We start from the raw sequence: 16,770 nt of genomic DNA, 5'->3' as shown, positions 1-16,770 counted from the left end.
AACTGTTACGCAAGTTATACCGTTGTAAGATAATCCATTATCTAAATTAGGCTCAAACAACGCTTCGGGGAAAACCCGTTGTAGAAAACTAGTGTATACAACGGTTTATGGGGAAAGAAACTGTTGTATAATATATTTTTATTTTTATGAGTTAAATATTCACATTTTCTTAATCAATTCATTTTTTTGTACTCTTTGTATTAAAAAATATATTTATATTATGCACATATGCAAATATGTATTGTTCATTTGTAATAACAAGACAATTTTGTACTTCGGACGTAAGTATTAGTATGTGTTTTACGTTTACAATTTAGAAAGTACTGGATAGAATCTTTGTTATGTATAAGATTAGCTCTATATTGATTTATAAATATATTTTTTCGATGATCAGACGGTACGGATGTCGAGAACTAACAATATTAGTCATGTATAAAAAAAATATAATAAATTTATGTTTATTTTGTTTGTTTTTTAACAATACTAATCAAACGTAAATTTTGTCTTATTGTGAAAAGGTATTTTTTGTCCTCTAGTGTCAAACATACAACGGTTTTTATACGCACCTATGTTGTATCATTGAAAATGACACAACTGTTACGGAAGTTATACCGTTGTAAGAGAATCCATTGTCTAAATTAGGCTAAAACAACGCTTTAGGGAAAATCCGTTGTATAAAAAGTAATGTAGACAACGGTTTATGGGAAGAAAACCGTTATATAATAAGTTTTCATTTTTATGAGTTAAAAATTCGCATTTCCTTGATCAATTCTTGTTTCTATACTCTTTGTCTTTATAAATATATTTATATTATGCATATATGCAAGTATGTATTATTCATTTGTAATACCAAAATAATTTTGTAGTTCGGACGTAAGTATTAGTATTGTTTTTATGTTTACAATCTAGAAAGTACTTGATAGAATCTCTATTATATATAAGATTAGCTCTGTATTAATTTATAAATATTTGTTTCGATGATCTAACCGTACGGATGTCGAGATCTAACAGTATTAGTCATGTATAAAAAAATCAAATTTTTTTTATGTTTATTTTATATGATTTTTTAACAATACTAGTCAAACGTGAATTTTGTCTTATTGTAAAAAGGTATTTTTTGTACTTTAGTGTCTAACAGACAACGGTTTTTATACGCACCTATGTTGTATCATTGAAAATGACACAACTGTTACGGAAGTTATACCGTTGTAAGAGACTCATTGTCTAAAATAAGCTCAAACAACGCTTCGGGGAAAACCCGTTGTAGAAAAGTAGTGTATACAACAGTTTATGGGAAGGAAACTGTTGTATAATAAGTTTTCATTTTTATGAGTTAAAAATTCGCAATTCCCTTGTCAATTCGTGATCTAATGCAAGAAAAACCTATGACTACGAAGAAATTGACTATTTTGTTATTATTTTGGTTAGGACTTTTGAATGTTTGCACTCTCTTATGTACGTTTATTATCTTAAAAGTCATTCAGTCAGACAACGTTTTATTAGTTAAAGGCTTGTCTATAAGGCCATGCTACGATGGTAACAAAAACACTTGTATGTTAGCTTCCTGGTCACACAACACTGTATGGAACCCTTGTTTAAACGGCTCGTAAACAACACAACAAATAAAACACTTGTCTAATTACAACAACGGTTTCTTGAAATATTGTCTGAAGTTTCTTCACACATCGGCTCTAAAAACAGTTGTCTAACGTGCATCATTACACAATATCACAGTTAAGATACCGTTGTCTGATTGAATTTACTAGACAACACTTTTTAAACCGTTGTAGGTTGTAGGTGTTGGACAATAGTTTTTCGAGGACGAAAATAAAGTGTTGTGTCTTTGTTTCGGCCAACACTTTTTCCAGCGTCCGTTGTCTGACTAGTGTCGTGTGATGCCAGTTTTGTTGTAGTGTGGGGTAGCATTAACATACACTCTAAGCTATAAACAAAGAGACTGGCTGGCCTCTTGGTTTCTTTGTATGACCCATTCCTCTTCAACATCATCATCATTATCATCACTTCACAAACTAAAGAGCAAAGAACCTGCTCCATCAATCTGCCCCCAGTCATCACCACTTAAACAAATCTCTTTTTTCATCTAAATTATCATCCCCTTAAACATGGATCATGTAATCTCTCTCTCTCTCCCCATTTCTCTCTCCCTTGCACATTTATTATCACCAACGTTTTACAACATTAAAAAGACCATCTTCTCAATCATCCATCCATCACTTTATATTTTGTATTCCTTCTTTTCAAACAGTGCAAGTGATTTATACACTGAAACACATAACACATAAATATAATAAATATCAACAGAGGAGAGAAAGAGAATGAACATGTGTCTGGACATTGTTAAACAGTAGTGTACATCAGTACAAAGGAGCAAGCAAGTGTTCCACACTGAGTCTACTAACAGAACAGTGTCTTTTCATATATATACATTAAAGAGGCTCTAGGTCTACTGTTAAACACTCCTCCCCCATATGCTTGTGTATAAAAATACATGCATCATTACCATTTTAGACTCCACATGCAAATGCAAATAATTAATAACTCAATGTATCTCAAACAATTTTTTTTTGTTAAATCGGTGTCCGGATAATAAATATTATTATTTTTAATAAATAATTTTATTAGTTAAAATTTATATTACCTATTTTGATTCAAAGACTTTTTTAAAAAAAAAATATTGATTATAAACACTAAGTCAAAACACTTAAAAATATCTGTCAAAAATCAAAACGTCACAAGGAGTATTATTTAAAATGAATAAAAAAACTAATACTCCTGTCAACGATAAATTCTAATAAATATTGTCTTGGGGAATAGTTTGCAAATGCTACCCTCATTTAATATACATGACTTTTAAAAACCAACATTGGCATATATATAAGCTATGCTACTCGGCAAAAAAGAGAAAACATTGACATAACCCACATCCCTTACTTTCTGCCCTCCAGCTCTCATTTATACTTCCTTTTCTAGCAATTGACAAGAGAGCCAAAACTTTGAAATATTCACTTTCTTCATTTCTTTTATACTCCCCATCCTTGTCCTCTCCCTCCTCTTATGACCCATTCAAAACAACTCTCTTTCACTATCTCTTACCATCCAACAAACATTACTAAACCTCCTCTCACAATCCAACACTCCCAATTCCCCAAATGACTCAGTCAAATCTACACAAGCATCTTCTTTTAACTACTCACCATACCTCACATTTCTTCTTCTAAACTCTTTTCACTTCTCCCCTACTCAATTCTCAAAACCAACATAAATTTCTAAAAGATGAGGAAAAATGACACAAGAAGCTCAAGGTTTCTGCTCATACTTCTCCATGTTTGGTTCATTGTGATGATCAGTGCTGAAGCTTCAAGAACAAACAGCAACATATTCAATCCTAAGGCAAGACCCAACTCAGGCCACTTCTTAAACAACATGCCAAGAAGAATGCCCATCCCATTCTCAGGTCCTTCAAGAAGACACAATGACATTGGCCTTGAAAGCTGGAATTCTCCATGACCATTTCAAGAGCTTCCTTCACAAACTACTTGCTACCAAAAGTTGGCATGTATTATATAGTGTTAATTAATTATTTATTTATGGTATGTTTTTTTAGTTCTTGTAACTTCTTATAGATTATCCATCAACTACAATGAAGAGTGTATAAATGGATTTTGGTGTCATTTACATTTTTGGTGCTTCTTGAAATATTGTTATTAACAAGGTTTTTGCAGAGGTCCTTAACTTTTAAGGTTTGTGTTAATTACTCTATAATGATGGAGAGTGATTAGTGAAAAAGTTGTTAAGTCTTTTTTGGTGTGCCTCTGCTGTAATCAATTCATGACCAGTAGTTCTAATCTCTGTTTCCTCTGCTTATTCTTCTTTTACTGTTACACTAATAATTTACAGTACGATCATTATTTGCTTCATTATAAGGTTAACTTATAATGACTATGCTTATTCTATACATCTTTTTTTAACTTTTCACAGCTGTGATTAATTAACTACACCAACTTCTCGTTCAACAATTTTTATTTAGTTTTTCTGTTTTATTAGTTTAAACGAACTTAAGACACAGGCAGCTCGATCTGATTATTTATTGGAAATTTTTTTATAGAGTCGGGACTAAATTTTATATCAAATTGTAACTTTGCCATAATTAACTGAAGATTTATCTTTTTAAATTTCAGATTAAAAGCTATTTTGCCTAATAACACAAAAATGTATGCAATGTTATGGATCACAAAAATGAGATGACATTTTTAGTATTAGTGTGTCATCACGGGTTAAACAGTAAAAGTAATGTAACAAGACGAATAATGAGTTAAAATAATGTAAAAAGTATGAAACCCTAGCTTTTGCTGGATCGTCTTTGTGGCAATGTTGTGTGCGCATGTGGATAAGTTTTCAAAGAAGACAATAAAAAATTCTGGAAGGTCAATAGCGGTTTGCTTCAAGGAGGAATAAACAGAAAATGAGCAAAACGTTTTAATTTGTTTGGTTTGTTAAAGCTACATAAGAGTGCACTGCACTTGCTTGTTTTTCAAATTTGGTGTTCTAACTTTTATTTCTTGGATTTACCTACCTGGAATCCAAAACTCTTCCTACTCACCACGGCTTGATTATTTAGAGTGATTTTATCGAATTGGTCTAACTTTTAATGATATTTTTATATATTATCATGATATTCTCTTTGCTGCACTCGTGAAGTTGGCTTTTGCCGATTGTAGTATCATATTTTTGACTTATCTTTAGTAACCTTGTACGTATGATATAATATCCTCATGTTATGTAAAATTTAATAGAAATGATTTCATATTGTAAAATAAATCGTATATTTGAAATCCTTGTTAAAAAATACATGAAATAGACCTTCCAATCATATAAATCGGAGTTATATATATTGAGTGGATTTATTTAAACTTAATAATCGAACTTAAATCATTTATATCTCATTTAGTTTGACTCCGATTTATATGATTTAAAAGCCTATTTCTTGTATTTTTTTACAAAAATTTCAAATATATGATTTATTTTACAGTCTCAAATCAGTTATACTAAATTTTATGTATTATATGTGAAAAATCATAAGTACATGGTTATTAGAAATAGAATTCAATAATTTGTGATAGTACCATCGGAAAAAGTCAATTACATAAATATAGATAATATCTCTATATTATATAACAAAAAAGTACATTGTTAAAATTGTGCATATATTTGCTTCCGAATGTATTTTTTCATATTCTTAAATTTATATGAAAATAATTTATGAAATTCAGTTAGTTGAATCAATTTGAGGGTAATAAAGGTCAAAACTCCACTAGTTTAAAATGGTAGGAGTGTTGGTTATTTAAATTGTTAAGTAAATTTTAGAGAATATTTATTCATATATATTATGTACTTTCTCCGTTTTAAATTAGATGTCCACTTTCAAAAAATCACACAGTTTAAGAAAAGTGGATGTTTACAAATTAATTGCATTAAATGATCATAATATGTGGTATGAGGTTGATCTAGGAAATATAAATAAGAGATATGTGATGTAGAATTGACTTTAGAAATATGATTTTGTATTAAAAGTTGAATTGCACAACTAATTTGAAACAAACTTTTTTTTTTTGAAAGTAAATATATAAATTGAAACAGAAGAAGTACTTGAAAGTACGTTTAATAAAATTATATTTTTATGCCTAATAGAGATTACAGTACAGTACGTAACAAAATATTTATTTACTATTTGTTATAGCAAGGACAAAAGTCAAAGCAGCTGGTATAAGTGAAGTGATCTACAAGTCACGGCGATGAATCTGATGATAGATAGAGAGATCTTTTTCTTGTGAAATTCTGATGGTGGTCTAATCACAATCATAGTATTGCTGACGGAAGGACTATCCAATTAACCACTTAATTTATTAACTGTACTAGCCTATAACCGTGCGAAGCACGGGCGACCATATAATTATAATTTAATTATTTATAAGCTTAATATCCTATTATTATGGTTTTTTATTAATTAAAAAAAATATGATATTAAATTATATTGATCGTTATATTCACTTTTGAAAGTTTTTGTTTGTACAATATTTTTCTATATTATAAAATATTAGTATAAACAGTCAATTTTTTTCCATATGTGAATATTTTCTTAATATTAATATACGATAATGTTGTTGAAGAAACCTTTTGTGAAGAAAGAAATGCTGCAAGTTGAGAATGGAGGGAAAAAAAAAATATAGAAGGAGATCAAAGGTTTAAGACTTCGCAGACCGCAACATGTTACAAGGGAGACCCCGTTGCTTGAGTAGAAGATCTGTAGAATACGCTATTTATGAATAATATTACGTTTCACACTGTTTTGGCTCAAGTTGACATCAAATCTCACTTTGAGAACTGAGAAGTTTATAGGGTATCTTGAGTCCTTCCTTTGTTCGGAAGTGACTGTTTCTAATAATCAATATTTCTTTTATATTACAAAATCTTTCGTGATGCATAATACTCGAGAATTGGAATAAATATATATACCACAATGATGATCCCAACCTAATAATCCTAAGAGATCAACCCATATTTGATCCTATTTATGATTATATTTACTGAAAATCCTTGATTTGTGATTAAAGAATGCATTGCTCGCATTCCTTGGAAGAAGTGTGTTGAGAAATAATTATGATAGATCAAAGTTGTCCAAGTTGTGAAATAACGATTCAAAAGCAAATCTTTGAGATAAATCTTCTTTGATATTTCTTCAATCTGATTGGGATGAACAACCCTAATTATAGGGGACACAAGGTATACCTATCTGTGTGATAGGAGTTGGATGGGACGCCATCACTTGTGTGTGTTGTAATTACAAGAAGGTTAACAACCTTTAGTAGTGTCTTAATTTGGACACGCAACACTTAGTTCATTTGATCGTATTGGGCTCCCAATCATCCTTTTATTTCAAATGAAAGCTACTCTGAACACTCATTAATCGGTGATTACCATTGTGAAAGAATTCCATATGTCCAAGAAAGTTTTAAAATTCTGATTTCCTTTAAATTCTTTTCCAAATGCTCAGGTTTCAAATTCTTTGGTTTTGTTCTTTTCAGAAATACAGTTTTTCCAAAAGTGTTTTTAAGAAGGTGTTGTATGGAGACGTCAAATCCAGACCATCGGATTTGAGAGATGCCACATCGATGATCGAGAGTAAATAAGATGACTATTAAGAATTAGTATCCTCCACCCAAGATGGATGGTTTGTTTGATCAATTGAAGGAAGCATCTTATTTTTTTAAGATAAACTTGAGATCTGGATACCATCAGTTAAAGAATCAGGTTTGAGAATGTACCTAAGACATCCTTTAGAACCCAATATGGACATTATGAGTTCTTGGTGATGCCTTTTTGGAGTGACTAATGCACCTGCAACATTTATGGATTTTATGAATAGAGTATTTAAGAAATATTTGAATAAGTTCATTATTAATGATATTTTGATTTATTCTCAGACGAAAGAATAACATGATAAGTATCTTAGGATACCATGGAAATTCTGAGGAAAGAATAGCTATATGCGAAATTTTCAAAATTTGAAATTTTGATAGAGCAAGTACAATTTTTAAGGGCATATATTTTCCAAGGAAGGAATAATGATAGACCCGAGAAGATTGAGGCAATATCAAATTGGGAAAGACTAAGAAGCCCAACCAAAGTGAGAAGTTTTCTTGGTTTAGCAGGATATTATAGAATATTGTAAAAGATTTCTTTAAGATTGCGATTCTTTTGACCAAGTTGACTAGAAAAGAAGAGAATTTTGAATGGACCCCTAAGTGCGGGGAGAGTTTTCCGGAATAAAAGAAGCGACTAACAACGGCTCCTATGCCGACCCTACCTAATGAGATATGAAATTTTGTGATCTATAGTGACACGTCTGGACAACATGAAAAATTGATAACATATGCTTCTAGGCAACTTAAGGACATCAAATTGAGATATCCTACCCATGACCTAGAATTAGCTGCTATAGTGTTTGCTTTAAAGATTTGATGACAAATTACTTGTATGGTGAGAAATGTGAGATAATCACGGATCGTAAGAGTCTAAAATACTTATTTACCAAAAAGGAGATGAATATGAGATAAAGGAGATGGTTAGAATTAATGAATGACTATGATTGTACAATTAGTTTTCACCCAGAAAAAAAAAATGTAGTTGCTGATGCGTTAAGTTGGAAAGAAAAAAAGTCAATGTGATACTTTTATTAGGGGAATAGATTAAGAAGATGGAAAAGCTAGTATTTGAAATTAAGAATTCAGAGCATAAGGAGGGAAGGATTTATGAGATGTTAGTACCACCAGAGTTACTAGAAAGAATCAAAAAAAAAAAAAGAGTCAAGAACTAATGACTAAAGAGAGACATTCGGAAGTGACAAGCGATGAATACTTGAGTGTTAAAGATGAAAAAGGAGTTAGGAGATTTGCTAATAGAATTTGGATTCCCAACATGTTAGGAATCAATAATTTTTGATGATAACATAAACATTTTGTAACATGTCTTACTTAGAATCTTTATCAAATTTCAGTTGTAATTGTTACATTTCTTGTCTTTGGGAATTATCAACGGATGGGTAGAATAGGATGGCTAATTGTAAATATCCAATGCCATGTAATTTTATCTAAGTGAAGGATATTCAACTGATGAGATGTAACTGTTCAACTGATGAAGACTGGATGATGTTTCAACTGATGAAAATCAAGCATTCAACTGAAGACAAAGTGTTCGACGGATGATGCTGAGGAATTCAACTGATGAGACTGGAACAGCATTCAACTGATGGAGTTTGTAATTCATTCAACTGATGAGCCAGACATTCAACTGATAAAGTCAAGAGCAGTTGAAAGCAACCAGAACTTTCAACTGATGAAGCAAAGAGCAGTTGAAAGTGACTAGAGCTTAAGTCTGACAAATCACATGGATCGAATTACACTAAAATAGACATGGAAGCCTAATTAGGAAAATAAAGAAGAAGCAGAAACATACCTATCTCATGCAGTGCAATCTGGATCAAATCAAGGTGATGGTCAAAGATGAAGACATCTCAGAAAGCATGCATAAGACAAAGTTGTGCAACATTGTTTTTAGATTAGAGTGCATTTTGTAATCTAGCTAAAAGCTTTGTAAAACTTGGAATATATAACCAAGTTAGTAGCATCAGTTGAACTTGTTCAAATTACTTGAGAGAAAAATCTGAGAGTTAGAACTTGTTTTGAGTGATGAACCAGCAGCTGTGCGAATTGTAAAACAATCCACAGATTCTTCTATATAAAATCTCACGGGTGGATCATTCAATCCACCCGTATTTTTAATACTTGGTGTTTTTCTGTTTATTGTGTTCTTAGTGTATTGTTTTTGAATCTTTTAAATCTGTAAAAGATTGTATTCAACCCCCCCCCTTCTACAATCTTTCTCATAGTTGGTGTAAAATAACAATTGGTATCAGAGCCAGGTTCCCAACAAACAGGGAAAAAGATCAACACTGCTAGAGAAAGATGGGAAAGAAGGATGCTGGAGTGAAGATTCCTGTTCTTGACAAAGACAACTATTTTCACTGGAAAGTGAGAATGCATCTGCATCTGTTGTCCATTGATGAAAGCTATGTGAACTGTATTGAAAAAGGACCTCATGTCCCCATGAAGGTCTGCACAAGTATGGGAGCTGATGGTGAAGACATGGTAGGTAAGATGATTCCAAAACCTATCCATGAATATTCTCAAGAAGATACTGAAGAAGTGCACAAGGACAAGAAAACCATGAATCTTCTGTTCAATGGTTTGGATCAAGAAATGATTGATAGTGTTATTAGCTGCACAAGTGCCAAAGAAGTTTGGGACACCATCAGGACCATCTGTGAAGGGAATGAGCAAGTGAGAGAGAACAAGATGCAGCTTCTGATTCAACAATATGAGTCATTCCATTTCAAGGCTGGTGAAAGTTTGAGTGATACATTTAACAAATTTCAAAAACTGTTAAATGGTCTAAAGCTCTTTGGAAGAGTATATCAAGTTAAGGATTCAAACTTGAAATTCTTAAGAGCTCTTCCTAAAGAATGGAAGCCCATGACAGTCTCTCTCAGAAATACACAAGAGTTTAAAGACTATACTCTAGAGAGACTGTATAGAACCTTAAAAACTTATGAGCTTGAAATGGAGCAAGATGAAGAAATTGAGAAAAGCCAAAAGAAAGGGCATTCATCTGTGGCTCTAGTTGCATCTCTGGAGGATACTGTCAAGGACAAGGGAAAGTCTCAAGTTGAAGAAACTGAGAAGTTGGTCAAAGAGGAGAGCTCAGAGTCAAGCAAAGGAAGAAGAAAGGAGAAAGAAGTAGCTGATTCTGGTGAAGAAAGTGATGGAATTGATGAACATCTAGCCTTCCTGTCAAGAAGATTCTCCAAACTGAAATTCAAAAAGAATTTTAATTCTGCAAAATCTTTTAAAGGCAATCCCAAGTCTGATAGAAGCATGGTAGACAGATCAAAATTCAAGTGCTTCAACTGTGGGAATGCAGGTCACTTTGCAAATGAGTGCAGAAAGCCTAAAGTTGAGAAAAAGTCAAGTGAAAACATTGACTACAAAAAGAAATATTATGAACTTCTCAAACAAAAGGAAAGAGCATTCATCACAAAGGATGATTGGGCAGCTGGAGATGATTCTGATGAAGAGGAGGAGTTTGTCAATCTAGCTCTAATGGCCAACTCCACAGATCAAGAAGAAGACACTGGAAGCAGTAGTCAGGTATTCACTACAAACTTAGTTGAGTTAACTAAAGATGAATGCAATGCTACTATTAATGAAATGTCTACAGAATTATATCATTTGCATGTTTCTTTAAAATCTCTTACTAAGGAAAATAGTAGAATTAAGGAAGCTAACACCTTTCTAAGTGATAGAAACAGTGCCTTAGAAGCTCAATTTATTGAGTTTGAGAAGCTGAAAATTGAGTGTCAGACAGCCAAGGATGATCTCTTGGTTGTTCTGAAAAGAGAAGAGATCATAAGAAAGCAGCTTGATAAGGAACAAGAGATTATTGCCAAATGGAAATCTGGTAGGGATGTTTCCACCAATATCATCAACATGCAAGGTAGAGAGACCTTTGTAGAGAATGAGTGGAAGAGGAATAAGAAAGTGCTTGAGATATCTGGGAACAGTTCAGGTGATGAGAATACTGATGATGATCATCAGTTGAAGAACAAAGTCTCAACTGATGAGAGTCATCAGTTGAACAAAAACTCATCAGTTGACAAGAGTGTTCTCAAGAAGCTTAACAAGAAATATGGTCCTGTTAAAAAGAATTTTGTTAAAGGTGAGAATAGTTCTTTAGAGACCAGTGATAGTGTTAATAACACTCTTCATTCCAGTAACAAGAACAAGAAGAAGTTGGATACTAGTGAGCATAAATCTGAGGAGACTAAAAAGAAGAAAGGAAATAGAAATGGAAAAATAGGAGTTAACAAGCACACCAATTACACTCCCAATGCTAGTGCTCTTAGGAAAACCTGCAGTAAGTGTGGTAGTGTAAATCATTTATCTGCTAATTGTAAAACTGTGGTTGCTCCTAATTTATCCTTGCCTATTCCTATGACATCTGTTCCTCACATGAATTTATCTGCTATGAATATGATGCCTGGTTTATTGCCTCACAATCCTTATTCTCAGCCTAACATGCCATATATGTTCAATCCTTATTTCAATGCCTTTAACATGCCTCAATTTCATTCAAACTTGCATGGAATGAACAATTTATGCATGTCTCAAAGGCCTGTGTTTGAAAACAGAGTTGATGTTCCAATTTCTCAACCAAAACCAAAGATTGAACCAATTCAATCCAAGGAAAAGGTTGAGAAAGTGGAAAAGGCTGCTAAGACTAACAAATCTGGACCCAAAGCAATTTGGGTACCAAAATCAACTTGATCTGTTTGTAAAATGTGTGCAGGGAAACCACAAGAAGAATTTGTGGTACTTGGATAGTGGATGCTCCAGGCACATGACTGGTGATTCCTCCCTGCTCACAAAGTTTGTGGAGAAAGCTGGCCCTAGCATTACCTTTGGAGATGACAGCAAAGGATATACTATGGGATATGGCTTGATTGCAAAAGAGAATGTCATCATTGATGAAGTTGCATTGGTGTCTGGTCTTAAGCACAACTTGCTTAGCATCAGTCAGCTCTGTGACAAAGGTTACAAAGTCAATTTCACTCCTGCAGCCTGTGTTGTCACCAAAGGAGATGACAACAATGTGGTTCTGATTGGACAAAGAAAAGGAAATGTGTATGTAGCTGACTTCAATTCTGTCAAGTCTGAATCTATCACTTGCCTTCTCAGCAAAGCAAGCTCAGATGACAGTTGGCTATGGCATAAGAGATTGTCTCATCTAAATTTCAAAACCTTGAATGAGTTAGTAAAGAAGGACTTGGTAAGAGGTCTACCAAAGCTGGAATTCTCAAAAGATGGACTTTGTGGAGCCTGTCAGCTAGGAAAGCAAAAGAGAAGCTCTTTCAAAAGCAAGACTCTTTCATCAATTGTAAAGCCCCTTCAGCTCTTGCATATGGATTTATTTGGACCAGTCAACATAATGTCCATTTCAAAGAAGAAATATTGCTTAGTGATTGTTGATGATTTTTCAAAATTTACTTGGACTTTCTTCCTACATTCTAAGGATGAAGCTGGGAAAATCATCATCAATCATATCAAGGCATTAAACAACAATCCAGATGTCAAAGTTGGAAGGATAAGAAGTGACAATGGAACAGAATTCAAGAACTCTGTGATGAAAGAATTTTGTGAAGAAGAGGGAATTATTCATGAGTTCTCTGCACCAAGAACTCCACAACAAAATGGTGTTGTTGAAAGGAAGAATAGAACTCTTATTGAGGCTGCAAGAACCATGATTAATGAAGCTCAACTTCCAACCTATTTTTGGGCTGAAGCTGTGAACACTGCTTGTTTCACTCAAAACATCTCACTAATTACCAAACCTCATAATCTAACTCCCTTTCAACTCTTCAAAGGAAAGAAGCCAACAATTAGCTTTCTTCATGTATTTGGATGCAAGTGTTATGTTCTAAGAAATCAAGGTGAAAATCTTGGAAAATTTGAGGCCAAGGCAGATGAAGCTATTTTTGTTGGATACTCTGATGGAAAATCATTTAGAGTATATAATCTGAGAACCAACATTGTTATGGAATCAATCCATGTAGTTTTTGATGATAAGAAGATTCAAGGATTCTCAGATGAAGGATTTCATGATAATCTCAGATTTGAGAATGAAGGTGAAGGTGATCTGTATGACAGTGATGATGATGATGACATTATTCAAAATGTTGGAATTAATCCTGGAATTAATATTCCAACTGATGACTCTCTGGTGCAAGAAACAACTGCTATTGGAAACTCAACTGAAGCATCAGTTGAAACTACATTGGAAGGATCAGTTGAAACATCTCAAGGATCATCAGTTGAAAGAATGTCTCAAAGTTTCAATCAGTCTAGAAATAATGAGATGTCAAATTTAGGGGGAGCTTTCCAACATGGAAACCTGAACTTCAATGATGAAGCCACATCATCAAGACAATCACTTCCACCACAAAGAAAGTGGACAAGGGATCATCTTTTTGAGCTAATTATTGGAGATGCAAATGCATCTGTACAAACAAGAAGAGCAACTCAAGATGAGTGTTTGTATAGTGCATTCCTTTCACAGGATGAACCTAAAGTCATAGAAGATGCTCTCAAAGATGCTGATTGGGTTCTTGCTATGCAAGAAGAATTAAATCAATTTGAGAGAAACAATGTATGGAAGCTGGTACCCAAACCTAAAAACAGAACAATTGTAGGAACAAGGTGGGTATTCAGAAACAAGGTGGATGAGAATGGAGTTGTCACCAGAAACAAGGCAAGGCTTGTTGCTAAAGGATACTCTCAATCTGAAGGAATTGATTTTGATGAGACCTTTGCACCAGTTGCAAGACTGGAAGCAATAAGAATCTTCCTGGCCTATGCTGCTCATGCAAACTTTAAAGTTTATCAAATGGATGTCAAGAGTGCTTTTCTAAATGGTGAACTGGAAGAGGAGGTATATGTCAGTCAGCCTCCTGGTTTTGAAGATCCAGAATTTCCAGAGTATGTTTACTTTTTATTAAAAGCTCTCTATGGACTAAAGCAAGCACCTAGGGCATGGTATGACACTCTGTCTCAATTCTTGTTAGATAATCATTTTTCCAGAGGAACTGTGGATAAAACACTATTTTACAGAAATGTAAATGGTGCCTTTATTCTGGTTCAAATTTATGTAGATGATATAATCTTTGGTTCTACAGATGAGAAACTTTGCAAGAAGTTTGCTAATCTAATGAAAAGTCAGTATGAGATAAGCATGATGGGAGAGCTCACCTACTTTCTTGGTTTACAAGTTAAACAAGTAAAGGAAGGTATATTCATAAATCAAACTAAGTACATTTATGATCTACTTAAAAAGTTTGATTTATTGGATTGCAAAGAAGCTAAGACTCCCATGCCAACAGCCACTAAATTAGAATTAAGTCCTAATGAGAAATCTGTGGACATCTCTAATTATAGAGGCATGGTTGGTTCTCTTTTATATTTGACAGCTAGTAGACCAGATATTATGTTTTCTACATGTCTCTGTGCTAGATTTCAATCTGATCCTAAAGAATCACATCTTATTGCTATAAAAAGAATATTCAGATATCTTAAGGGAACACCAAATCTTGGTATTTGGTACCCTAAAGACTCTGGATTTGATCTAATTGGATATTCAGATGCTGATTTTGCAGGATGCAAAATTGATAGAAAAAGTACAACAGGCACCTGTCAATTTCTTGGTGACAGATTGATTTCTTGGTTTAGCAAAAAGCAAAATTCTGTATCAACCTCTACAGCTGAGGCTGAGTACATTGCAGCTGGAAGCTGTTGTTCACAATTATTGTGGATGAGAAATCAATTACTTGATTATGGATTAAATCTCTCAAAAATCCCAATATTTTGTGACAACACCAGTGCTATTGCTATAACTGAAAATCCAGTACAACACTCAAGAACCAAGCACATTGACATCAAATACCACTTCATAAGAGAACATGTGATGGCTGGTACTGTTGAAATGCATTTTGTTCCAAGTGAAGAACAGATTGCAGATATTTTCACAAAGCCTCTTGATGAATCCACATTCACAAGGTTGGTAAGTAAATTAGGTATGTTAAATTTCTCCTAATTTAGAGTGAATTTTTCTGTAATTTGGCAGCCAGAATTTGATTAATTTTGATTTATCAAAATTGAATTAATTATAATTCTGGATGAAGTCTATAATATTTCAACTGATGAACTAGTGAAATTGTTTCAACTGATGCTTGAAACAATATCCTCTTGCGTTGTTTTTCATTCAACTGATGACACCAGTTGAAGACGCCTTCAACTGATCTTCATCAGTTGAATAGGAAGTTTAAAGAGGCGCTTATTTCATCCGTTGAAAGTATTATCAGATCTGAGCCGTTGAAATTTCTTTTGTCTCTCACCTACTTTATACACACGATCGTGTGTGTAATTTTTGTAGAGATAAATAAGAGTAATTTCTTCTCAACGGTAATTTCTCAGCCAATCAAACCATTTTTTGAGAAAGTATTTAAGTGTTTTAATTTATTTTCATTTCTTTTCATCTCACTCTTTCGAATTCTTCAAGTTCTCTTCTCTCTCTGTGCAAAAGCAAACTCTAATTTTTCCTCAAGCTTTCTCTGTAACTACAATGGCACCAATGAAGAAGTATACTGCACCAAGTGGGTTTATTTATGAGAAGAACAACTTCGCGTCATTTGTGGATATCAAGGTTGTGGAGGAGAAGGAGTATCACAGGATGATGGAGTTCATCAAGTCAAGCCAGCTCTCTTATGCTATGCTTGAAGCTCCTACCATCTACCATGAAATAGTGGAGGAGATGTGGACCTCTGCAGAGTTTAATAGTGAGCATGAAACTCTAACTTTCTCTGTCAATAATGAAATTCATTCTGTCAATGCTGATGTTATGAAAGCATGCTTTAAGATTCCTGAAGATACTGTTTTATCTTTGCCTAGTGATAATCAGTTGGTTAATTTACTTTATGCCATGAATTATGTTTTGCCAACTGATGCCTTAGGTAAAATAGAAAGAAGGGGTCTTAGGAGAGAATGGAGTTATTTATGTGATGCTTTTATTAAGGCATTTTCTGGTAAGATTAGTAATTTCAATGCTCTCACTTCCCAGATTTTACAAATGCTTTACATGTACCTGACTAATGAATATTTCAACTTTGGTGGTTTGATGATCCAAGAAATTGGGGAGAAACTAGGTGATAAAATTGGTAGACCTAGGAATATTTATTATGTCAGATTTCTCATGATGCTAGCTAATCATCTCAACAAAAAGCTAGTTATTACTAACAAGGAAGCCAAGCTTCCCAGTTTTGTGCAGGAAAAGAGAGTCTTTAAAGACCTCTTTAGGATGAATTTATATCCCTCCTTGGAGGTGGTGTACCTGCCAACAATGGAGGCTGGAAAGCACAAAGAGGTACATGGCTTTCCTACTACTCTTTCTCAACCCTCACCTTCTTTGCTTTCTGCCATCAGGGCTGTTGAAGAGGCCCATCAACAGTCCACACAAGTGGCAAAACCTTCTAAAAACAAGTCTTCTAAACCAACCTCAGATGCCTCCCAAAAGACATCTGTTGTAAAA

The 16,770-nt window shown here is 33.6% G+C and overlaps 1 protein-coding gene across 1 annotated transcript; it reads left to right on the top strand.

Moving 5' to 3' along the window:
* The first annotated feature begins 2,941 nt into the window (after positions 1 to 2,941).
* On the top strand, positions 2,942 to 3,883 carry LOC108194202 (protein IDA-LIKE 2). Its single transcript, XM_017361124.2, has one exon. The coding sequence runs from the start codon at positions 3,295 to 3,297 to the stop codon at positions 3,526 to 3,528; it is 234 nt and encodes a 77-aa protein (XP_017216613.1). The 5' UTR covers positions 2,942 to 3,294; the 3' UTR covers positions 3,529 to 3,883.
* Positions 3,884 to 16,770: the final 12,887 nt, after the last annotated feature.

This window comes from Daucus carota, chromosome 1 (assembly GCF_001625215.2).
Source record: "Daucus carota subsp. sativus chromosome 1, DH1 v3.0, whole genome shotgun sequence".
NCBI lineage: Eukaryota > Viridiplantae > Streptophyta > Magnoliopsida > Apiales > Apiaceae > Daucus > Daucus carota.
The sequence above is the reverse complement of the archived record's forward strand: the minus strand, read 5'-3'. Positions and strand labels throughout refer to the sequence as shown.

Excerpts from the sequence above, each read along its gene's own strand:
- LOC108194202 (XM_017361124.2), top strand. The coding sequence starts at position 3,295 with ATGAGGAAAAATGACACAAGAAGCTCAAGGTTTCTGCTCATACTTCTC.